The 26,944-nt window shown below is 37.0% G+C and overlaps 1 protein-coding gene across 2 annotated transcripts in view; it reads left to right on the top strand.

Moving 5' to 3' along the window:
* Positions 1 to 26,944, top strand: part of CNTN3 (contactin 3) — a 336,043-nt gene that overhangs the window by 82,606 nt on the left and 226,493 nt on the right. For both annotated transcript variants that reach the window (XM_082740072.1, XM_082740073.1), the window contains exon 2: positions 3,421 to 3,555. In XM_082740072.1, coding sequence (XP_082596198.1) covers positions 3,501 to 3,555 — 55 coding nt within the window. In that variant the 5' untranslated portion in view covers positions 3,421 to 3,500. The remainder of the gene's footprint in view (positions 1 to 3,420; positions 3,556 to 26,944) is intronic.

Below are 26,944 nucleotides of genomic sequence, written 5' to 3' on the forward strand. Positions count from 1 at the left end.
AAACTTGAAAGCCCACTACTGTATATACAGGATGTTTGGAACATTGGAACTACTAGTGATGGATGAGCTGTGTCCTACCTTCAGAGAGTATCAGTCTAGTAATTTTCTCCTTATCCTATTTGTAAGTGTTGGTAACATTTTCTTTCTTCACTGCAGTATCAGAACAGAGACCATATTTTGTTTTTTTTTTCTTCTTTTAAGAACTTACTTATTTATTTATTTGTTTGACACAGAGAGAGAGAGACAGCAAGAGAGTGAACACAAGCAGGGAAAGTGGGAGAAGGAGAAGCAGACTCGCCACCGAGCAGGGAGCCTGACATGGGGCTCAGTCCTAGGACCCCAAGATCATGACTTGAGCCGAAGGCAGATGCTTAACTGACTGAGCCGCCTAGGCACCCCTACATTTTGTTTTCTATATGACATAGAACAGAGCTTCTAATAGTTACATGAATATGCTTTTTTTAAAAATAGGTAATACATTTATGTATTTATTTATTATTTTTAAAGTAAGCTCTATGCCCATCATGGGGCATGAATTAATGACCATGAGATCAAGAGTCGAATGCTCTACCAACTGAGCCAGTCAGGTACCGTTGGATGTTTTTTAATAATGATTATGATGACGGTACTACAGGGTGCTTTGTTAAAGTTTGTCTTTTCTTTTTCTTGACAATTCGAACTACTTGTTCTTTTTATGTTTGTTATTACCCCATCCTTTCCAAGTTCAATTTCATGTATAACCTGGATAGCTTTAAGTCCTCAGAGGAAGAGATACCAGTCCAGTCACTGTTATACTCCTCAAGCCTTTCCTCTGTTCAAGACTTATCCATTGTCTTCAGTCTTTAATAGATCTTGCAGTCACTCTCAATTTTTTTATGAATCTGACGCATCACATATATCATTGCATTTCATGTTTCGTGCCTTTTATGACTGCCATTGTATTTGAAAGTTTTTTTTTCTTTTTTATTTCTTGCCTTTCTACTTTGTGCACACACACACATGTGTATGTGTGTGTGTGAATTTGTATAGTTGTGCTACCCTTCTCATGGTTTCTGGACTACTTTCCTTACATGCTCAGTGATTACAAGGAGATTATAGCATTTATGGATGTCAGTTATAAGTTAAATGTAATCTCGAATGATTTCAGTTATCGTTCAAGTTAGTAAAAAACAATATGGACATAAAATGTGTCACTGACTGAGAAGAAATAAAAGAAGGAAGGCTTGGTATCTGAAAGCCTCTGATGCAAGTGGGGAAACTCAGCCACTGGAAAAGGTTGAGCAGTGTGACAGTTGATAATGGCAGAAAGTGTGCCCTCACTTGTGTGCTTAAATCGTTGAGTAATTTTGATCCTCAGTCTTTTGGGATCTGATGGTATGGAAAATAGCTTCAAAAACTCAGGTTCACGGGCCGACTGTAATAGACACTACATCTCCCCCACATATACCCTCTAGTTTTTCATCATGTCAGTGCACACACTGCTTTCAGTTGTCACCATATACATTTCTTTACCCGAAGCCATGTTTTTGGCCTCTGGAGCCATTACCCAGAAGTGCTGGGTAAAACTCCCTGGAAATAGCCTTCAAATGGTAACTAATGAGAGTTATTGTATAAATATTCCAGCTTCCTTGTCCATTGGCAAGGATAACTCTGGGCAACTCCAAATAAGTCTTGGAGGACTCCGAGGCATACACTCTACTGGGTCTGGACCTTCAGAGTTTCCCCAGTGAGAATAAGGTCCTGTCAGACATAGGGATTGGTGGCTTTATTTCTTATCCTTTATTGGCTTCCTTCTTCCCCTTGTCTCCTTTCTTCATACCCTGACTCTTTGTCCTTTACCATCCAAGTAAGCTGCTTGCATCTGAATTCATTTAGCAGTGTTTGTGTTAGCGGAACCCAAGATATATGCAGTTTGTAGTAATGGGGCTAGTGAGAGATGGTCACAGATCCCATGATGGTAAAAGTTACTAACTTGTTGTTCTTAGAACAGTAGTTCCCAATTGTATTTCTACAGTTTCAGATTCCTGTGGATTAAATCATACCCAAATTCTGGAATTTTTGTTACAACCTCCATCTTACTTCCCATGCAAGAACATATATTAGATTACAAGCGCACAGGGACAACATTACTAGAGGAATGACTGATTTATGATATTATGTACAAGTACAATTAATTGCGAGTTGTCATATTTTCACTATCAAAATTGTTATCTGGACACACTTGATTCTAGTCAAATACATCACATCACAAATCGGGATCCCTTGGTAAACTACCACTGTCTTCAGAAAGCTGAGATTTCTATCTCTGGTTCAGCAACAACTAATACAGCCCAATCCATAGCAACTGCTGAATCAGAGTTTTATACCTTTTCTGCTAACGTGGATGATAGTCAAAGCATCAGTTCGCCTGTATGGAACCAGCTGTGTTTCAGCAGTCCAGAAAAGATTATTCAATTTTAGGTGTGTAGATCTAGCCTACTTGATCATTGATTGTAGCTTGAACTAGTTTCAAATGGCCGCGGGAAATGATTCAAGGTATCCATATAATTATTTTCTCTTTAATCAGCACATTCAAGTTCATGAAAATACAAGAAAGGAAAAAAAATTATTTCATTTTCAAGATTCTCAGACTGAACAGTCTCCACCATTCTCGTTTTTTGATCTGTTTTATGCAGTATATGTAATTGGGGGATTTTTATAATTGTCTCTGAAAAAAATAGGCTTAATATGAGCATTGATAATGCTATTTATAATTTGTATGTCTTATTAGGGATTCAGAGACAGTGAAAATGGTGCTTCAAGATATCTTCATATTTGACTCTTAGTTTTACCAAAATGTTATCATTAGAGCAAATGAGAAAGGTTAGAATTTTAGGGTAATATATTATTTGTTCTAATTATTACCTAGCAAAAGTTTTAATATTTGATATGTTAATATTTAATGCTTTAGTGTTGTTGAACATTTATAATTCTGTGAAACTGCTTCCAACTGCATGTCAATTACATGAAATATTTTTATTTTTTTAATTAACTTTTTTTTTTGAGAGAGAGAGAGCACAAATGAGGGAGGGGGAGAGGGAGAGAGAGAGAATGCCAAGTGGGCTCCATGCTTAGTTCTGAACCCCAGAGATGGGCTTGATCTCATAACCCTGAGATCATGACCTAAGCTGAAATCAAGAGTCGGACCCTCAACTGACTAAGCCACTCAGGTGCTGCACATAAACTGTTTTTAAAGTAACTACATTTCATAAATCTTCTCTTTTGTATCGCAAAAGATTTGTTTCATTTTAGGATTTTTTTTTCCATTTTAGGATTTTGAGTGGCTGTGAATGATACAGTTTTATGAAAAGAAGAAAATGTATTTTTTTAAAGCAGCTTTTTTTTTTTAAAGTCTAACTTCTTTGTACATATATTTTACAGATTAAAGGATTTACCTGAAGACAAAGCATTCTATTCATCAGAGACTGGACAAGAGTTACTCTTGCTTTTGGCAATTAAAGATGATGTTGTCATGGAAACAGTTGATCCTGCTTTCATTCATTGGCTGCCTAGGAGGTAACAATAAGCTGTATTTTCTAAATGGAGGTTAGAACTATACATGAGCCATATGTTAAATAATTTTTAAATATTGAAATTATACTCTATCAGTAGCAAAGAGAAGCAAATGTTTTTCCCATAAAGAAATTTTTAATTTCCTCTTCTGAAAATCAGTTCTCTTCCCAATTCCCTGATTTTCACAAGCCTTTCTATCTCCATAGCAGAGATGCCTAATAATACAAACCTACTGTAGTATGATAACTGTAACAGTTAATCAGAATTTGAGAATGTTAATTTATGACTTTTTTCCCAGAAGGAGCTAAAAGTTGTAATCTCTAGAATACAATTGAGAATATAAGATTTTTTAAAAAAGCCAGTATTTTCATATACAATCTTTAAAAAGAATATGATTTTTACTCTTGCAAACAACTTATTTTAGGAATAAAAAAATATTCTTTTTTCTTTTTTAGTTTTTGAAAATTTTAAATCTAGAACAAAATAGAAAAAGGAATGAGTCGCATATCAGTTATATGAAAGCATCTATCATAAATTATTTGATATATTTCCTTTTTGTTTTGTTTTCAGGAAGAGTAGCAAAGTAAAAGAAAAATTTTTAAAAATAAAGTGGTATATGTACTACTATTAATTTTTTTGGTTTCCTTACTGTTTTCCTTCTTTGTACTAGAAATATTAACGAGCACATTAAAAAAAAACGAAAAAAATAGTAAATGTGCACATACATTCCATTTATGTTTGCTTTTATTTGAATATTATACCATTTTATTGTATTTTTTCTGTCCATGTGTCTGTGTGTGTTTCCTTTTATTTGCCTGTTTGACCCATCCCTCTGAAAATAAGTTCCAGAGATCATCACCCTGTAAGAAAATCCAGTGTCCATCTCTTAAGGAGACAACCAGTTTTCTACCTAAGCACAATTCCTTTAGGATACCTAAGGAAACTAATTACAAAAGTAGTCTGTCACTTTTCTTTTCTAAGAATGCAAAATTGATGTGGAATGAGGACAAATGTATTGTCAGATTAAGCATGTTACTTGAAGAAGTACATTTATTGGTGTAGATTTTTAAGCTCTTATGTCAAACTTAAAACATTTTTCACGTATTTAAATGAAAATATATGGCAAAAATTCATAATCAGTAAGAGATTACAAAATAAAACCTCCAACTTTTGAAGTTTTTGTTTCTTTTAAATCGGTTTTCCCCTGTGATGTCTCAGTCTTGCTTCTAAATTATCTTTGACTGCCACTAATCTGCATCTAGGGAAGAAGGGTCAAGTATTTATAGATGTTTGCCTTTCCAAGTGATCATTGGAGAAAGATCAACACAGATATCAAGACTAAAATGCCCATTTCTTGGATTCCTTTTTTCATTTACATAATTTCAGATTTGAGTTTTATTGTTGTAGAGGGGACCAAAATGAAAGGGATTGTACTACCGCAATATTATTACTCACCACATCAAGTTTCATAGGGCAACCTTGAAATTTCCCAACTAACTGAAAAGAAGATAAAACGCAGGAAGTGGAAGTGTAGCCACAGAAAACAAGATCACATTATCAATGGCTTAAAATTTTCCATTGTAATTTTAACCATGTCCAGTTTGCATTGATTGTTTCAGCATTTTTGGGAAATGTTTTACATATCTTTTGAGCAAATTTATAAGAACAAGTGGTGTCCATTTTGCTAGAATGTTAAGACATCATAAAACAATTAAAGGTCAACTTGATTTTCTGGATATGTTGATAAAAAAATCTATAAGGATTTGTAGGAAAGAATTGGATTAATATATAATAAATTTTAGGTAGAGTTATTTAGAAAAGTGGTAATTTTTATAATTATAGAGAAGAATTGGGCTTTTACCAATTTTCTAAAGAACATTGATTGTATATAGTTCTTTACATACTTCGGTACTCCTGTAGGATCTATAAAATTTAGGTGAAGAGGTTTGTGAGTGTGATATTTTGCTAATCAATATGGGTCATTTTTTATGTATATGAAAATTGAAACTCTTTCATGATATAGGGACTGTCTTACAACAAATGGCAAGCAAAAACACTTTGTGGGAATTTGCTTACTTAGAGTGGTGTTCAGCCAATGATATAAACCAGATAAACACAGCAAATGTTTGACAATTTGCATTTTCTGTCTTCTCATATTTAATCTTTTCAATTTCCATTATTTTATACATTTTTTTCCATTTCTTTCTGTTTTGTCTCTCTGCATGCTTCCTCCTGCAACAAAGAGGCAAAAAGGCAAAAGTAATTTCTGGCCAGGACTTTTTCTTAGGATGCATTTGACTGATTTTCTTAAAAAAAAAAAAAAAAAAACATTAGGCTTGAAACATACTTTTTTGGGCATCTGTTTATGCAACATACATTGTCTTCAGTGAAGAAAATTGACAGAGCTCTTTGTCCTTGTGGGATTCATGTTTTGTCATGGTGAGGTGGAATGTGGCATTAAGTTAGAAGATGATAGTGCAATGGGGAAGAGAAGCAAAATATGGTGAGAGTGTGGGAGATTGGGATGTGGATTGCCATTTTAAATAAGATCAGTCCTCATCAAGAAGTTAACATTTGAACAAAGACTTAGAGGTGAGCAAGTTGACCTTGTGGATATTTACAGAAGAGAGCTCCAGGCAAAGTCAACAGTCCATGCAAAGGTTCTAACATATGTCAAGCTGAAAAGCTAGCCTGGTTGGACCGGGAGGGAAGCAACAGTTGAGAGCCAAGAGGTAATGTGGGGATGGATATAGCAGAAAATAAGTAAATGACTGAGAAGATTTAGAACTTTTATTCTAAATGGCCCCAGGAGCCATAGCATGGTTGGAATAGAGAAGTGATTTGATCTCACTTATTTTTTAAAAGAGCCTTGCTGGACTTTGTGTTGTGGATTAACTGTAGAAGGCCAAGTGAGCAAGCAGAGGCACTAGTTAAGAGTGCAGCCATCAGTCAAGGGTGACGGCAGCTGAATTCAGGGTGGTGGTAGGGTTGGTGGTCAAATTTTGGGTTTATTTTGAAGGTAGAATCATGACTCTTTGCTGGTAGGATAGATGTGGGGTGTGAGAGAAAAGGGTGAGTTGAGGATAACTTGAAGGTTCTACATCGCTTTGTGTTTAGAGCAAGTTACCTCAGTTTACCTCAAGAGGTGTGCCTCGTGAGTGGAATGAAGACCCAGAACAAAGCATGGGTTACAGTTTTCCACTAAAATTAATTAACTTTAATTTTTAATTTAAAAAATTTTTTTAAATTTAAATTTAAATTTTTTATCCACTAAGTAGTGGGTAAAAAAGTCAACTGAGTGGATCATGACCAGTGTTTCTTATTAAAATGGGTAAATTAGAATTAAAAAGGGTTGGAGTAGGATCTATCAGCATGCACTGGTCACTTGGTAAGTATATTCTGCTGAGCCCTTGTAGGCCTTTGGAATATAGCAGTGAAAAAAAAAATCCAACAATATCCCAATTCTTCTAAAGCCTTCCTTTTAATATGTGTGTTGAGTCCTGATAGTTCATGTATTTCTCACTCAGTTGCTGTCAAAAAAGTTTAAGAGCCGGAGACCTAAGGAGAAAGGAGATAGAGAAGAGAACCCTCCTGCATTTTGAGAAGAAGCCAGGAAAGGAAGGAACAATAGTAATGACAGCAAAGTTAATAATACTAATGATATTAATGGATGGACCTCATTCTGTGGAAGCCCTTTACTTAGCTCCTCTAATTCACAAAAATAGTGAGATAGAATAGTATTACTTCTATCTTAGAGACAAGGAGAACAGTTTCTAAGATTTTAAGTGACGTTCCTAATCTTTGTGGTTATATCAAGATGTCTACTTGTCTTTGAAATCAAACTATAATACCCTACTATAATCGGTAGTACCTACTACTTCATTAATTTATTTTTTGGAATAAAGCCAGGGTATAAGCCATGAAGTAAGAATCATCAAGAACTCAAGGAGATTGTTGTTTCATTAATTAATTACCTGTTAGTTAATTGCTTAACCATATTAGAAAGTGTAGATGTTTACTGCCCAATATGGAAGCCACTAGCCATGTGTGGCTAGTCCAAAATGAGTGTACTGTAAGTATAAACTGCACACAGTTTTTCAAAGACTTGGTACCAAAAATATTAAGATTTAAAATGTCTCAGTAATTTTATATTCATTAGATGCTGAGAAGATAATATTTTAGATATATTTGGTTAAGTAAAGGTATTATTAAAATTAATTTCACTTGTTTCTTTTAACTTTTTAAATGTGGATCCTAGAAACTTTAAAGTATGTGTGTAGCTTGCCTTTTATTTATTTTGGACACCATAAATCTAGACATTTATGAAATAAAAACCTGACCATTTTACAAATGTTTTTTGCCATGTACTACCCCAACAGGAAACCAAGTGAATTAAGATAATGGGACTTTTTGATTTCATATGGGAGTACGTCCTGAGAATGGATTGCCTTCATATACTAAATTCATTGTAGGAGGAGTTCAGATTTCACGTGACATTGCTTGGTGACTATAGACAAACCTTTAATCAATGCATTTGGAATTTCTAGACTTTACAGACTATATTCTATTGTGTTTTTCGTTTTAATCCTCTAGTAGGACTAGTTGAGTAACTATAAGTCTTTTGGAAAGAGATATTTCCTTGGATAACTGAAATCATTGTTGATGCTTAGTTAAAACACCATATGGAAAATATATTTCTGTAAAAGTTCAAAGGGGTTCTTATTTCATCAAATTCTTCTCTTAAAATTTTAGTGAATAACCAGTATGTTGGGATCTACTGGCACTTTATAATACCTAAAAACTACTTGTGAAAATAAGTAGCCATTAATCTGAGAAGGGAGGATGATCTTCAGTTGTCCTGACAGTGGATCTTGTGGTGGTGGTTCCAACACCTACTCTGTTCTGCAGTATGAAACAGCCATGGAGCTTGGGTAAGACTGGTACCATGCAAAGCTCCAAAGATGGACCTGTCTCATTTGCTCCAGTGACTGGCCTCAATTGCTAAGCTTGTGGCAAATTTTTGGTCATAACATTTTGTTCAAACTTTGTGGAAAGTGCCCTGTCTCCTACTGTGTCTAAGTGATGAATCCTAAAATCCTAATTGCTGCAGGTGGCCATCCTGTAATCAGAAAAACCAGCCTGAGGGAAAGTGCTGATTTTGTGCCTATGGATCAGAGATAGCAGAAGAAACCAGCTCTTCAGTGATATTATACCTACGTAGCTACAGTCCTGGCTTAAATAGTGTAAGAAGCAATAAACACCACCCCCCCCCAACCACACCAACCCCCGTAACCTAGCCTAGTCTCTATTCTGCAGAGCCTTATTAACCCATAAACTTTATTTGCCTCTTTCAAGAATTATGAAGGCAGCCAATGCCCCTCATCATGTCCCTAAATGTGTCATAGATGAGACCATAGATTACGCCTTAGGAGATGATTCAGATCATATTGATTAAATAATTTTTTAAGAACTGTTGATATGTAATTAAAGATAAAATATATCATCACCAAACATGAGCCTTGGCTTCCTTTAATAGTATGGATTTAGTAACGGACAACATCCGCGAACAATACAAACAAAATTCACGTGTTTGGGCTGCATTTGAAAATCATAGTCTCTGCTTGTTTTAGAGGCAATAGTTTGTGGCAAAGGACACGACATCTTTGAGTGCCCAAATCCCATGATCCATCCTGGTCTTTGTCACCTTAATGTGAATCACCTTCTGTGCTAAGCTTTCATCCCGTCTTGGCCAAGGAAAGCTTTAAAAGCAAAATAAACTTTTTAAGTCCTTCCTGAAGTAATTGAGGGGTATTTTTCAATTGCTTTAATGATGCCACCCCACCCTTGTAATGACTGAGAAAATGAGTGTGTGGTGTTGCATGTAGCACTTCGAGTAAACTGTCGCCATCAACTCCAATGACTGTCATTTCTTCTGTGGTATTTGCGTGCAGTGTAATATGATTTGATGGCACTGATACTGGTGAAATGGAGGTGACGCTGATCTATGCTTATAAATCTTGACATCCTCCTTGTTTTCACCGATAAACTTATTTCAAATCATCCTCCTCACTTGCAGCTCCCTAAATCTTGAAATGCTTTTCATTTATCCCATTTAAATCTTGACAGTTTATCAGGGTATGAATGTGAAAATCTGGAGAAAAACAAGGCAGGCATTGTTGGCATAGTTTGTTCTTATAACCTTGATCATTGATAACCCCACATATTGGATTTTTGTAAGCTTGAGGGTGACTAGGAAAACATTTCAGGGACTTACAAAATAATGTGCATTGGAAATGCTGTTAGAGTTCAGGAAACGCATAAGATTAAATAAAACCCACAATTTTATTTAGCTCTTAAAGTAGCTATTGTCGCAAATGTATCAGTTGATTAATTAACTGACTCCTGGAAATGCAGTGCTCGTTCAAACTAACTTAATTGACTATTGCCTAAGTGATAAGCTGTCTTAAAGTACTCATCACATAAAAGTGTTTTTAAGTATCTCTGGGTATATTTTGTCTTTCTGTGAGCTTTTAGCAGAGCTAAAAGGATTGGGTTTCTGCTGTGTACAGATGCAGTTTTTATTAACTCATGAATAATGGCAAATTCATGAACACACGCATAAGCAAACCCATGTGTATGCATTTACACAAGGCACGACAAAAGGAATCCTGATTTTGGTCAGTAGCATTCATCTTATGAACATACTGATGAGTAGGGAGAAGGCAGTGTTTATGCTGTGATGAAGGGTGTCCCTAAATGACACTTCCTTGTCGTTCTTTGTTTTCACCACTTGCAGCTCAGTTTTCCATAGTCCGCTCCAGTCTTTATCATCTTTCACTTGAACTATTGCCCTAACCTTGCCCTTCATCTCTTTGCCTTCTTTCTCTTCCCTTCTGCAGTTTATCCCACACACTGCAACCCTGGTTCTCTTTTGGAACAGCCATTCAGCAGACATTTCCCAAGTGTCGATCTTGTGTAAGGGATTGTGATAAGTGGTATTGAGGAGGCTAAGATGGATTGGGTTGCTGTCTGTCTAGGAAGGAAAGGATACACATGTAAACAGTGAGAGAAGAAAAATGCTAAGATTTAAAATCCTATTTTAAAAAATGCTGATAAAAGAGACTAGAATGGAATGGAAGTTCTCGGAAGGGAGAAGTTACAGAAATGAAAGTTGGGACACCTGGATGGTATAATAGGTTAAACATCCAACTCTTGGTTTTGGCTCAGATCATGGTCTCAGGGTTGTGAGACTGAGTCCCACATTGGGCTCCACAGTCTGCATGGAGTCTGCTTAAGACTCTCTCTCTCTCTCTCCATTCCTCCCTGTTGTGCTTCTCTCTCTCTCAAATAAATAAAAAAAATCTTTAAAAAAAAATGAAGAAGGGAGGCATCTGGGTGGCTCAGTGGGTTAAAGCTTCTGCCTTCAGCTCAGGTCATGATCCCAGAGTCCTGGGATCGAGCCCCACATCGGGGGTCTCTGCTCAGCAGGGAGCCTGCTTCCTCCTCTCTCTGCCTGCCTCTCTGCCTATTTGTGATCTCTGTCTGTCAAATAAATAGTTAAATCTTAAAAAAAAAAAAATGAAGAAGGATGGGGCGTCTGGGTGGCTCAGGAGGTTAAGCCTCTGCCTTCAGCTCAGATCATGATCTCAGGATCCTAGGATCGAGCCCTGCTCAGTGGGGAGCCTCCTTCCCCACCTCTCTCTGCCTGCCTTTCTGCTTACTTGTGATCTCTCTCTGTCAAATAAATAAATAAAGTCTTTTAAAAAATGAAGAAGGAAAAATATTCATGGGTAAGACAGCATTTGACCTGGTTCTTAAAATAAAAATAGAGTGAACATGTATTGAGTGCTTTACTTGGTACCAAGCATTGAGCTAAGGGCCTTGTGTGGATTATATCATTTAATTCCTTTGGCAACCTTCTGAGCTCTATACTATTATTATCCCTGTTTTATAAATGAGGGACTGATAGCTCTGACAAGTTAAGGAACTTTCTAAAATTCAAATAGCTAACAAAAGTTTCCTCCAGAATTTACAAACCAGTCTAGAAGACTGCTTCACTCCACAGCCCATGGATATAACCGTTATGTTAAAATTGGACATAACCTAAGAGAATGGAACAATGTGTTAGTCTATTTAAGCTGCATAGGCTTGGTGGCTTTAAAAACAGAAATTTATTTCTCATAATTCTGGATGCTGAGACATCTAAGGTCAAGATGCCAGTTGATTCATTTCCTGGTGAGGTCACTATTTCTAGCTTGTTGACACCTGTCTTCTTTCTAGGTTCTTACATGGCAGGGAGATTAAGCTCTTTGGTCTCTTCTGGTTGGGACACTAATCTTTTCATGAGGGTCCTATCCTCGTGGCTTCATATAAACCTCATTACCTCCCAATGTCCCCACCTCCTAATACTGTTAAATTGGGGGATAGGGCTTCAACATATGATTTGGGGGAGGACACAGACATTCAGCCCATAAAAGGCAAGAAGGATTATTTAAGTGTGGAGAAAAGTATGACATAGAATTGGTTGCTGGTTATCCATGGCAAGTATGGAATAGCTTTGATTATAATGACAACTAATGTATATTGAGGCTTTCTTGCATGTCAGCCCCAACTTAGGCTTTCTTGCATGTCAGCCCCAACTTAAGCAATCTATTTCTGTTAATCTATTTAATTATTGCAAAGACCCTTTGAGATAGGTATTATTATAAATATTATTACTTTATAGAATAGAAGGAAACTGAGGTACAGAGAGATTACTACCTTGCCTAAAGTTACATGCCATTATTAAGTGTAACCACATTTCAAACCCAAGCTGTTATTTCTGTAGATCTACACTGTCCAATATGGTAGCCATATATGACTATTGGGCACTTGAAGTATGGCTAATCCAAACCGAGATTTGTTTTAAGTGTAAAATACTGAGTTTCACAGACATATTTTGAAAAATGAATGGATTACATCCCAATAGCAATATTTATATTGACTGAATATTGAAAAATATTAATATATTGGGTTATTTATAATACATGATTAAAGTTAATTTCACCTGTTTCATTTTCCTTTTTATTTCCAAACAATGCAAATTTTATACATGTCATGTATTTTTTTTATGAGAACATTTAGGTTCTACTCAGCAAATTTCAATTATATGATATGGTATCAAATAGAGTCATATTTCCATTGGAAACTAGGGCTAGAAATTGTTAAGCAGAGAATGATAGAGTCTTGAATTTGCTGTAAGACCATTGTTCCCAAAGGATATTTGTAGGATAGAAAGGAAGGAAGAAAAACTTAAAGAAAATGCCCACTTTGGGGTTATTGTGGTATATGAAGTGAGGGATAACTTATGCCCAAAGTAGGGCAGTTGGAATCATAAGGTAAGGTGGGAGATGGGAGAAATTACAGAGTTAAAACTGAAAAGGTATGACAAACAACTGGATGGTTGTACCTGATGAGGGAGAAGAGATTATCGAAGAAGACTTTTGAGGTTTCCAAATTGAGCAGGGAGGTAATGAGGCAATTAAAGGAAATAATAAACACAGGAGGCAAGAATTTGGATGTGTTTTGAGCATACTGAGTTTTGAAATGCTCAAGGAGTGGGTGGTTTGAGCTGCAAGTCTGTAAAAATCAAGAGTAGATTCCAGTGTTGTGAGGGAGGGTTGTGGGGGGAGCACTTGGTATCCCAGCAGGAGATTGAGACGAGGAGGGGTTTCCATTGTGATAGCAACTGGGGAGCCTGTTTAAGCCTAATGGATGGAGAGTAGACCGAACCACAGGGGCAGATATGACAGGAAAGGAAAGACAGAGCAGAGATACGGAAGAACTCCTCCAGGTTAGCAAGATAAAGTGGAAGTTGAGGAATTATTTCAGGAAAAAAAGAGAGTTGGAAGAAGATGGAGTTAGAAAAAGCTACTGAGACTTGTGAACAATAAGCCATTGGAGCATCTGCGTGGCCCAGTTGATTAAGCATGTGGTTCTTAGTTTTAACATTGGTAAAAATCTCAGAATTGTGCCAATTCTGCTTGAGATTCTCTCTGCCTCTGCCCCTCCCACTTCCTTGCTCTGCCCCATGCACTCCCCCCACTCAAGCTCTCCCTCTCTTTCTTTCTCATGTAAATAAATAAACCCTTAAAAAAGGGGGGGGGGTGAGTTACCAGAGTGCATATCTTTTAAGGAAGAAATACTTGGTAAGGAAGAAAGAAAATACATTGATAACAGTAATTTTTGATAAAACAGGGTTCTATTTACATCCATACACATGTGTATAGTTTTGTATATACACTTGTGTATTCCAGGCCATGCCCATCTTGTAAATGAGAACAGTGTGGCTTATTGGGGCCCTTTTCCCTCCAGTCACATGACCAATTATGACTCAGTGGCTTCTTGACCTAGATTGCCTAAATTTCCCCCCTATGAAGCTTTGAACTGCACTAAGCCTTTTTTGGGTACGGTGTGTTGAACATTGGTCCAATGGAACCAATGTTTCCTTCTGGAGAGTATTGTTTTTGACCAGTGTTCAGAAGATAGGTGTATATGTGCATGACAGCCTAGGTGTACATTGGAAGGATATGTCAATTAAAAACACTTCTGTATATTTGCTACTTCTTCCAGCTACCCTTAAGGTGAAGAGCCTTAAGAGAATGGATAGAAACTGAAGCATCCCAGGGTGGTTGGGCTATTGAAAGTGGTTCTTTCAATACTGAGCTACTCTAAGTCAAAATACTTGACACTTCATTAGTAATATGTAACCAGAACTTGCCTTGGTGTGCCAAATGGCTTAGGAGATCAGAATCCCATTTGTTTTTCAATGGGATTGATCATTGATAAGTCCTAGTCCTGGCTTCTGTGTCTATTTTGTCTTTCCCTTTAAAAAATCCTACGTGGCTTTTCTGGAATGAATTGTGAGCATGTACTAATGTTATTGCTTCAAGTAACTCTTGGTGATGTATCTTACATATTGCTGAGTGTTTGGGAGATTGGGCTCTTAAATATAGTGTGCATTTCCTTCATTCTCTATTTGTGCCATCTTGCTAATCATTCTATGAGTCTGATTATATAAAATACTCATGTGTGGAACTAGACCATTTATTTCTTCACTGTTCCAGTTTCAGTCCATGCCTTTAAGCTTGCATAAAAGTAATGACCACTCCTCGGTTGTCCTCACTGGCAAGTACAATGCAAGGAGTTTACGTGTTTTTCTCTAATTTCACGTCAACTCTGTAGTATCCATTTTCCACATATTTTCTATTTTCTGTTTCCTTCAAGTCTTAAAACTTTTATTTTTGCTTAATGTACCATTCAAGCACTCTAGCAGTGAAAAAGCCTGCAAGGGTATTCCTTGGGGATTCTTTCCCTGACTTCCTAAAGCGACCTGTCATTGACCACCCATCCGTTGAGAGCCTCACCCACACCCCCAACCCTGGCCGTTGACATGTGTAAATTAAAATCTTAGACATAAAAACCTGCCCATTCAGAGGAACCAGTTCTGCCTCTGCATTGCTTTCAAATCCAAACCCCAACTCAAAACCTGCAGAATATTTTAATTTGAAAACTAGCCAGGCTCTTTGTTCTTGTGTTGTCAGTGAGCCCTAACTTCTCATGTGCCTTTTCTTTTCCCCCTCATGAATGAGATATGCAGATACAATTTAGGTTTATTTCTGCATGTTGTTTCCTTTGAACATCAGCCGACACTTTGAGTTTGAGACAATGTCAAGTGAAAGAATTCTGTGATTAGATATGCATCATGGGATGCTATTTTCGATAGAGATATTTTTAAATTTCAAATTACTTTATGAGGACAGTAAGTGGTAGGGAACAATCAAATTATGTACACATCTTAACATATGTACATATCTATGTCTGTAATTTGAAGAAACTATGGGAAGAGATAGTTGTTTTATGTTTTGTGATAAAACTTTCATCATTTTCAAGCAATATCACATTACTAAATAGGTTCTAGAGTTTTTATTTTTCAACTGTGGCAAGGAGAGGCTGAGCCAGTTTTGCTAGCTGCCCACCGATTGCCAGTATTCTGGCAGCTCCCAATGTCCACAAGGAATACCGCATTAATTTCTCTGAACAGTGTTAATGAAAACAAGAAGGCAAGTGACTTACAGACATGGATGAAATGTTAGAATTCATCTGTTCATCAGTAAATAAGCATATACATGAAAATGATTCTGTAACCTTATTATTTATTAACTTTTTTTCATTAATCAAATCATTGATGCAAGAAATGAAACTAAAATAACTCTACCATTGCACTGCATGTTTGTGAAATTTCGTGTCATTCCAGTTCTACTATTCATAAAATTCATGATACATGGTTGAGATGAAAATACTGGTGATAATGAAATGTTTGCACAACAGTCTGTATCTGAAGAGCATGTACTGAGTGTAAAACAGTGAGCTTCTTGGTCATGCTGCATTGTGGATATTTACTGCTTACAAAGAAGAGAAGAACAATAAACGTCTTATTGGCAGGGTGGGGGGAGGGGCAGGGAAAGGAAGGCAGAAAACCTCCTATTCCTCTAGCAGCCCATTAGATTTCCCAAATGCTTCCTCTTCCAGCTTCTGCTTGGCAGCTAAGGAATTAAGCTTTTATCTTGGTATTTGACTTACTACTTTTCTTTTTATATTATCTGGGTTTACTCTTCTTATTTATGGGACCGCTGGAGACAAAAGTAATATTCCCACCTGTCACTTAAACAGGAAGCCATTTGTTCCTTTTAACTAAAAGGACAGTTTAAAAAAAAAAAAAAAAAGAGCACTGTCTCTTCGTTCAGGTAGATCCAAGCCCCTGCTTGTGATGAGTGACCTTGGGAGACTCTTAAACACAGAAAAAACTGTTCTTTTCTTAGACTTCATGTGTAGTGGTCAGAGGCCCATGATTTGTCTGTGGAAGGTGGTCAAGAAAGAAAACTCAAGGACCGCGGAAGTGTGCAACGAGGCACGGTGGCACGCAATGGCGTGGTGACTCGTGAATCCATATTCTCTGAACCTGTGACTCCAGTTTTTTACCTGGATTACTTTATAGGGTCTGCTGATATGTGAGAGGGACATGTGTAGGCTCCTTTTTTCATTGCTCTGGTGACTTAGTCATGGTTTATTCCAAGCATGTGAACGTTATTTGCTGTTTCCATCCTATGAATGAGGAAGGCTGATGAACGTTGCTCTTGGTGGACTTAAGGAATCCAGGCCACTCTGGGATCACTTGCTGCCATTGTGACATTGCTTGGTGTTGCCTGTTGACATGAAGCACTACTAAGTATTATTCAAAGAACATATGCATACTGGGGATGGTATTTCCCTGTTCACTTTTCATGGCAGTGTCCCATGGTCCTCTTGTTCTTAGAACCTCTGCAATATCAAGTGCCGTCTGGATGTGCCTCTGGGAGATTTGTAAAGGCAGATGGCAATCTGTATGTGTGTTTTTATCAGCCTTAAGTTTTCGAAGTAGAACTCCTGGGTTTTTAGTCTCCAGATCAGTTTTTCATTTCCAAGTTGTTCTTTTGTCAGATTTTAAAATACGTTCCCTGACTTTTTTGAATAGGAAATGAGAGCTTTTCATTCCCATCCTGTGAGTGTGTGGATACATGTGAATGATATTTAAGCTCAGACATATCTATAAAAAACACATGAAGGGGGCATATACAGAGCTTATTTATATGGATAATTAGGAAGAAAGGCTGTTGAACAATGTACTGCATGGGTTTCTGAGTAGCCATCTATCTTTACTTAAATGATTCTGCAGCATATACGATGCCACACATGCCTTTTTTTCCCTTTTTGCTTGCTTATGCAGCAAAGCAAATTTAGAATACTCAGTGCTGTGTCCATTATTCCTATTATGGGAGAAGAGAGAAAATAAACATTAGACTAACACTGATATAAAAGAATCTAATGTTTTTTTCCTGCCTCATGGGGTTTTTGAAAGCTCTTTCCTGCTTTTTTGGTTGAGTTTCCCATTGATACTGTTTTGGTGAGTAATTATTTGAAGAAATAATAATTTGAAGAAAATAATTTGAAGAAAGGAGAGTAATACCTGTTGCAGAATTGTCTCCCAGTGAGAACTGATTCAGTAGGTATTATAAAGATTCCTTCCCCCCCCCCCGTTTTTTTGAAGTTATCACCCTCCATAGATTAATAAGGACCTTTTGTCTTAGACATAATACTTAAAATTATTTGCTCAAACAAGATAACTGAACACAGGTGGCAGTGTTCACAACTAGTGTGAAGATAAGGACAATGCCTTGTAGATAGGGCGCTCTAATGAGCAAAGCCATTTATTAGACTACCTTCTCATAAATTACCATTCCTCAGTTAGATGTAATCAAAAGTTTGATGCAGGCACTGAGCAAAAAGAGGCAATAGTATCAAGTCTCATTTATTGTACTGCACTGCATTAAAATATTGACTATCTTTTTTTTTAAAGATTTTATTTATTTATTTGACAGAGGTCACAAGTAGCCTATCTTTTTTTTTTTTTTAAAGATTTTATTGATTTATTTGACAGACAGAGATCACAAGAATGCAGAGAGGCAGGCAGAGACAGAGAGAAGGAAGCAGACTCCCCACTGAGCAGAGAGCCTGATATGGGGCTCAATCCCAGGACCCTGAGATCATGACCTGAGCGGAAGGCAGAGGCTTAAACCACTGAGCCACCCAGGCGGCCAATATTACTTATCTATTAATCAAAACCCCTTTAATGCTGATATCATTCCATAACTCAGTAGCTCGGAGAACTTAAATGACTTGCCTGAAAAGGTAGATGGTAGTATTAAGGGGAAAAAAAAGGCATGTCTATCTTGATGGAAAGTCATTATTCCTACCTTAGACATATTCCTTCCTAAAGCAGGTGTTGGCAAACTTTTTCATGCAGTATTTAGATACTAAGTATTTTGGGCTTTGTGTGCCATATGGTCTCTGTCGTAACTTCTGCGCTGTTAAAATGTGAAAGCAGCCATGGACAATACATAAACAAGTGAAATATCTTGTCTTCCAATAAAACTTTATAGATAGACACTGAAACTTGAATTTCATATGATTTTCATGTGTCGTGAAACATTATTTTTTTGATTCATGGGTCGTACAAAAACAGATGGCAGTCGAATTTGGCCTATGGGTGTAGTTTATCGACCTCTGTCCTAAAGCATAAATATATGTTTTCTTAAGATCATTTTTTGGCAAGCACTTAGCTTATCATGTGCAAGGTATTTTGCAATGTGGTGTTAGGGAATAAAAAGGACATAGCTTCAGGAAAAAAAAAAAAACGACAACACAAATGACTAAAATACAGATACATTGGGAGAGTTATAATCCATTGCACTAAATTGCATTTCTGATAAAGTGGGATTAATTTTTGGCTGGTCTACCAAAAGATTTTGTGCCTTGAATAATAGGAAGGAAAGCATTCCAGGAAGAAGGATGGTGGAAATCAATTCAAGATAATTCGGTTGGTAAACAAAGTTATTTTCACGCAACTGTGGATGAATGTCTTGCTAAAAACCCAAGAAGTCTCACTCCCTCTGGGGCTGCCTTCTGGGAAGACCGAGTGTGTAGCTCAATCTGTATGGCAGTGCTGAGTTTAGGATTGCCATGGGAGAAAGGAGGCCTGGTATTATTAGATCATTGATTTTTTTCCTTAAGGTTAAATTTGACTTTATACCTAATACTTTTGGATTTTTAAATGGGACCATTTAATTTAAAGGAATGTCCCCCCCCGAACATTTTATGACCCAAGTTTAATCATTCTGCAGGATAGATTTGGCCCAGTAGCCACTGGCATACAGTTCTGCAAACAAGAATTCTGAAGTATATGTAATGAGTTGCCTCATATACATTTCATAAAATTAAAGAATCTCGCATGTAAAAAGTCCTGGAGAGACAAGTTAACTCAGACCCTCTCTGAAAAGCAAGCATGTTTCCCTAAGGAAAGCTCCAGTTCTGAGATGAAGATACAGAAATGTAGAGTGTGCTGGCAGCTAACATTACATCCTGACCTTAGAAGATTTAGACTAAAATAAGAATTGCATGTTGGTTATGTGTTAACTAAATTCATGGTTCACATTAACAATTTATCATGGATTTGGGGATATTTTGCAAAGAGATCCATTTCAGGGAACAGTTAAATCTGTGCAAATGCTGACCCCTCTTAAAAGTAACTTGAAGCAACTTCTTTTTTTTTTGTAAAGATTTTATTTATTTATTTGACAGAGAGAGATCACAAGTAGGCAGAGAGGCAGGCAGAGAGAGAGAGGAGGAAGCAGACTCCCTGCTGAGCAGAGAGCCCGACGCGGGACTCGATCCCAGGACCCTGAGATCATGACCTGAGCCGAAGGCAGCGGCCTAACCCACTGAGCCACCCAGGCGCCCCTTGAAGCAACTTCTTTAGAAATCTGAGTAATAAAACAGCCCGCCAGTAGCTCAACTTTTTTTTTTAAATTTTAATGGCGAAAGCAACTGTTATATTCAAATGAGTCATTTAAATCCAGAAATGGGGCTTTGCTTCAGCATTCAGAACTTACACAAGAAATGACTGGTAGAGTGCTGTTGCTTTTAAAAGTACTGTTTATCTACAGCTTTAGTGAAGTTGCACCTGTGTACTTGTATTTTCAGTATTCAGGAGAGAGTGGAAGAATTATAGGTGACCAACATCCTGTAAATTTCTTAAACAAAAATAGCTACCTAATGATGGTAGACACCTGTGAGAACACAGTGGGCATATTTTTTTTTTTTTTTGAGATTCATTGATGCAGTCACTTATTTTAGCTTCTATAAGTCCATATTTTTCTATGATGAATTATTTTGCAGTTGGACATGGATATTCCAGTTGGAGATGGGGTGTTTGCCTAGGGTTATCTTGAGAATGGCCAAATTCTTTTTTTTTTCTTTATATTTTTAAAAAATATTTTATTTATTTGACAGAGAGAGATCACAGGTATGCAGGGAGGAAGGCATGCTCCCTGCTGAGCAGAAAGCCATGTGGGGCTCATTCCCAGAGCTGAAGGTAGAGGCTTTAACCCACTGAGCCACCCAGGTGCCCCTCTTTTTTTTTTTTTTTTTTTTTTGATCAGCATTAACATTCTGTAAACTAAAACCATTTGCAAAGAAGCACAAACACATATTTTGATTCTAACATTAATGTACCAAGTTTTCTAATATATACAATATGTTTGGCCTGATTAGGAGGTAGAAGTGTGTGTTTAATATATTCACTATTTTCCAAAGTTTAACGACTAGGAATAACAAAAATATAAGTGAAAAACAAGTAAAGCCAATGTATAGTATGATAGGGATATGTGAGCAGAGTACACAAGAATTGTTCTAAGAATTCTGAATGGAGGAAGATTGCTAAGTGGTAATACTGAGTAAAAATGAATGAAAGAATTGAGAGCAGATTTTCCTTAGACTTCCTACATGTGGGGACCTTCTCATACTTACCACTAAATGATTCTCAAGAGTAGCAGCACCAAAAATGTGTATAGAGTATTCAGTTTAACTCATCCTCTGCACCCCTGAGGATCTTTACTTCTGTTGTGTCAATATTGAGGAAAGCAATACCATTAACATGAGTATCATCTTTTATTCAGAGTGTTTAATATTCACTTAGAATTAGGTGGCTTAGTGGATGCAAAATGTCTGGTACAGGGCCTGGTAAGCATAAGTGTCTGTTTTATCTTCATATGTTGATGTTTGGGACTGTGCATTTGTTTAATAAGTATTATGAGGGATTTTGCCCCATATATAGAACTAAGAAACAATTTTTTTTTGGGGGGGGTATAAAATCTGTGTTTTTATTTGCCAAGGTTACCAGCAATGCACCATAGCATTTGCTCCCCTCTCCAAGCCTACAGAGAACATAGCCATTTAGCAGGTTTGGGGAAGACACTCTTGTCATTTCTACATGTTAGGACCATAAATACTCTTTCCATTTCCAAAGCAGACAGTTCTTTACCTTCACTGCCTAAGTTGGTTTAATTCCTAAATGAAGGAAGTTAAAGAAATGCCTTACAGTCATCACAAATACAATAAAAAATAATAATCTAGGACACTGAGGGCAGGACAGGCATGGTTCTAGACCAGGGTTTATCAAATTGAGGATGGAAACTCATTGACGGGTAATAATATTAATGTGTACTTATGTCTGGCATTAAAAAAAAAAAAAAGAATAGGTTAAAGGAGATTGGGTGGAATAGAATAGAAAAAATGCTATGACCCAGAATGCAACAAACATAAGTATTATTTCAAGAGACTCTTTTTTGTCACTTGTATGTGCGTTTACACACACCTGCTGTGTCTACAATAAATCATGATGAAAAATAAATTTTAGTTGTGGTTAAATGAAAAATGATGAGAGCAAATTTGAGAAATTATTTAGTAATTCAAGTTCAGGCAGCTCTGAGACCCCCCAACTCCCATCCCATAGTTCCAGACACCGGTTTTGGCAATGGCTGTCCTCTGTCCTGCTTCTGTGGGTCTCTGTACCTCCCGCACAGCCCAGCTTCATACCCTTAGTTGTTTAGAAAGAAGAAAGCAGGATCCTTGCTGGGAAGAGGGAGCTAGATGGTATTTTATATACACAGACATTTACAAACACTGTGCTGGCTTCTGCTTACTGAGGTGTAGGCAAGAAACAATTATGCTGTTTTCTACTTTATGAGATTACACTGCAAAAATACTACAGAATGCAATCACCAGCTGGTATTACTTCTTAATAGCTTCTCCATTACAACTGATTTATAATAGAAATTCTCTATTGTATAGTTATTTTTTCATAGAAACAATAGCCTTGAAGTGGAGTTCATTATGAAACATCCTTTCTAAACTACATGAAGGGAATCATGCCTGGGCCCCAAAGAGCTTTGACCCAATCTCTTTGGCAAACAATAGAAACCACATACATAATAATCTATTAAAACCTTTGAGGGGAGGAAGTCTAAGAAATGTTTTTAAAAGAGTTAATTAATGAAGTCTTCAATTCAGTATGATTGGTGAGAACCTTGTGAATTTGCATATATCAGAGATGTTCAGTGAAAGGTGGGATAATAGTGGGGATGTAAGTGGATTTTTTTTAGGCACATGAGCCACAGATTGTACACTCTTGGCTATATTGTGCACACATGACACACTGCATCTGAAAGTAGCATTGTAACTTTTTTTTATTTTTTGGTCATGTGGACTTGCTATTAAACTCTCTAGCAAGGAAGGTATAACTCTGGGCTGGGGATTATGGAAGGATGTCAAGGAAGTTCAAAAGCACTAGAACTCACATTCATATGGAGACAAAACATGAATTTGAATAAAGAAAGCCAGAAAGCATTATGAAAACATTTTCATCTGCAAAGACTTCAACCCATCTGCTAAGCCTTTAATCCTCACATACATTATTTTCTGCAGTATAACAATGAAGTGGTTAACTGTTTCATTCAGTTGTAAAGGACAGTTTACAAATCAGAAATGCAGCCATTGGTTAAAAGTATCAAAATTAAATATTGGGCACCCTCAAAATTCTCCCACGTTCTCTTTTACTCAAATATTGTACAAAGTGAATATTAATCCAGTGAAATAGATAACTTTCATCAAAATATATGATTAGTTCACTAAACGGAAGTGCTAAAATCCAGATATTTTAACTTTGAATACATCTATAATGTGCGTATATGTTTATGGGGGTGGTCATCTGTGTGTGTGTGTGTGTGTTTTAAAGACAGGCTGCAATGAAAGAAAAATGCAATTTTTTTGCTAAAAAGTTGTCATGACTTGGAAAGGTTCTTCCAGTCACAGGAGGATTTTTTTTTATTGAACATTCATTTCCAGCACCTGTAAAGCTTAAATAGTCCTTTTCAGTTTTTAATTGTCTAATTATTGCACATTGCTTCCCATGCAGTTTCTTTATTTCTGTTTATGGACAAAACGTGAAACACAGATTGAGCAAATCAGGTAGTAAAACCATTAATTTAGCAAATTAAATAATTTTTATTGCTTTCTATTGGTCTCTATTATGCTCTCATACTCCAGGTGTCTGCCATTCTCCAGCACTTTTTCTTATAACATAATTGCTTGATAACATTTCCAGATGTGGGAAATGGATAAATTAGTTATTCCTGGTAAGCATTTTCTTTTTCTTGTTCATCTTAAGTATACTGTATTGCCTTTTCCCTTTTTTTCTAGCATGTTAGTTATAGTACATTCAGCTGCACATGACAAAAACCCATTAAAGGTTTATTTTTCTAATGTGATGTTTGGGCTTATTTGGTTCATGTTGGTTTAGGAACTCAAAGATGTGAGGGCTCTGGGTTTGCTTTTCTGTGATATATATATTTATTCTCCCTCATGGTGTCTTCATGGCCATAGGGGTTCCCAGCATGACCTCCTTCCTCACACGATAATTTCCATATCAGAAAGGAAATGAAGCAAATTCAGCATTTCCTTCATGTTTTTTTTTGTTTTGTTTTGATTTTTTCTTCAAAATCAGTATAGAGACTCTTTCCTAAAATCTTTTAGCAGGTTTTCTCTTACCTCTTGGGATAGGTGAAATTAAGTCCCCCTCAAAAATTGGGTGTTGAAGTCTTAATCTCCAGGTCCACAGAACATGACTTTTTGTGGACATAGGGTCATGGCAGATAGGATTAGTTAAGATGAAGTCATTACTGTGGGCCCTAATCTATTATGACTGGTATCCTTGTAATAGGAAAATTTGGACGCAGAGACATGCACAGAGGGAAGATGACCTGATGAGACACAGGGAGAATTCGTATATCTACAAGCCCAGTTGACAGGCTTGGAGTAGATTCTTCCCTTATCACCCCCTGAAAAAACCAGTCCCGTTTACACCTTGATTTGAGACTCCAAGTCTGCAGAACTGTGAGACAGTAAATTCCACAAACAACTCAGTTTGTGGTGGTGTGTCATGGTGGACCTCACAAACTAATCCACCCCTCTTTTGTTGCTACTGGTCTCCTAATCCAATCCTCCTTGTCCACCTTGCTTCACAGTCAAGAACTACAGAGTGTTCTAGGAAGGTAGTTTAGCTTTTGCTTTCTGTATCTTTAATGAGAGGGAAATTTTGAAGACAACGAAAAAGAGTAGTTAAGAGAGGTTGAGTTATGAATCACCAATGCCTGCTACAACTAGTTTTTCATATATTGTGTTTGGCCTTCAAATATTTGTTAAAGAAATGAATTAAGATTGAATTCTTTATCCTCCCTTGACTTTGGGAGAATATAAATGGAATTTTATTTTTGTCACTTCTATTTGTTTGGGATTTTGTAGCTTTAAGCTACTGTTGAAAAAAAAAGATGCCCCACTGCTAGAAAATGTTTCCATATTTGTTTGTTTGTTTGTTTATCTGTAGAATTGTAGGGCCTAGAATACAGATCTCATCTCATTGGTGACATACTACTTTTATTTTCTCTGACCCAGTCTTGTGCTCCCTTCTGTTTGGTTTGGATGCCTTATAAATACATTGACTATTCCTTTCTAGCTCTACCTTTTCTTAAATTCTGCTTTAAGTAGCAGTGCCCACCCTAGCTCCCTTTTTGGATTTACCCTCTTCATTTCAAAATATCCTTCAGTTTTGCATCCTGTAGATGTGATGTAAATAAGTGAAGGAAAATAGGATATGCTCTCCTTTTTCCATAGCAATGTCAGAGATACCATCATGGTCTTTTAGGAATTTTATTTCTTTTAGTAAAAGTAATCCAACTTCCTGGAAGGCTTTGTCTGTTTCTCCTTGTCAGCCTTCATAAAAATCATATGGAGTATGACTATTAGAATTGATTGGCCACAGTTTGATCTTTTAGGTGACATTACCTTAGGAGCTCATAAAGCTTGTACTTACATTCAAAGGTAGTTATTCTGAGTAGCCCATGGGCGTTTGGGGGAAAAAATAACACCTCAGGATTGGACTTTTGGACTTATTAGTACTGTTCGGAAATGTTATATGCCCTTTATTTTAGGCTGTAAACGTAAAATGGAGCTTTGGAGCCAGGCTAGCATATCAAAAAAATGCCCCTGTCACAGAAAGTAAAGTTTAGCATCAATCTAAATGTTACACTGAATCCATTTCGTGAGCCAGGAGGCCCCCTTCTGTTCTCAGCCAAGCAGCTTTTCCCTGGTTATGATTATCCATGTGAATCGTTAAGGTTCTGTCCTTTTGAGGATCAAAATTCATTTTGAAGAAAATGAAACTTCAGAATCTCTTCCTTTCAAGTTTATGTTGCTAGCAAGAGATGACAGCCTTATACCCCAGCATCTCTATTTCCCTCTGGTGAAGCAAAAGTGAGTAGTCTTTGTTTCTTTTCAGAGTATGAAGCACGGACTGACCTGTCAGATATGATTATTAATTTGTACTTCCATTTTAGGAGGCTTTTGAATGGCTGCTGATGGTTTAAAAAGCCTTTAGGAGCTTTAAATTTCAGAAATGGTGTGTGTGTGCCTCACAGGCTGGGAACTCCAGTGTTATCCGGAAATACTGAAGTTGAAATAGCAAGCTGATGGTTAATTTTGCCTTTGACCATATTTAGAACTGTGAGGTTTACTGGAAAGGGAAACACACCAAGGATAGGGCTATTAGGGTCTGCTACCAGGTCTCCCACCAAAAACAAAAACAAAAAACCAAACCTGTGTTGCCAGGTTGGGTTATTTAACTGCTCTGTGCCTCAGTTTCTGCTGGGGAGGCCAAATAACTATAAGATGAAAACACAAGCTCTGAATTAAACTCTTGGTTTTATCAATCACTAGCTGTAAAAACATATCAGCTTTATATAGAGTTATTGTGAGAATTCCTTCATTCATCTTATTCATTCAATACATAAATACAGAATACCTGCCATGTTCTAGGAGTTGGGGATACAACAATGAATTAGATGCAAATAACAAGAGCATATGTGAACATGTATAATGTCTACATAGAGTGAGATACAGCGAGATGTGCTTTGGGACCTCTGTGCAAGGTGGAAATGAGGGGTGGGTGGAGGGACATGTAAGCTGAGCGGATGACATTTATGTTGACTTCTGAATGACAAAAGGAAATCCGAGCACAAGAATAACAAGGGTGGTGGAGGCTGAGCCCATGTGTGGCAACAGTCAGCATGGCCTGCGAGGCATAGACAAGAACGGCGTTGGACCTCATAGGGTAGAGGGTGGGGTCAAACATAGCCTGAGAATAAGGAAAGCAAAGTTTGTAATTTCCTCAGTTCAGTGCCTGGCACATAAATGTTAGCAAATTACCTGTGATTGTCATTCTCTCAAAAGGGTGTCAGAATAAAAAGGTTTATGGTTATCTAACACCTTCATTTAAAATTAATAATGGTCTCTAGAGAAGAATTAGAGTATCATTTGGGATATGACTTGCATTAGAAGATGATGGAATGGACATTTGAATTTTCAT

Source organism: Mustela nivalis (assembly GCF_964662115.1).
Source record: "Mustela nivalis genome assembly, chromosome: 1".
In the NCBI taxonomy this organism is placed as follows: Eukaryota; Metazoa; Chordata; class Mammalia; order Carnivora; family Mustelidae; genus Mustela; species Mustela nivalis.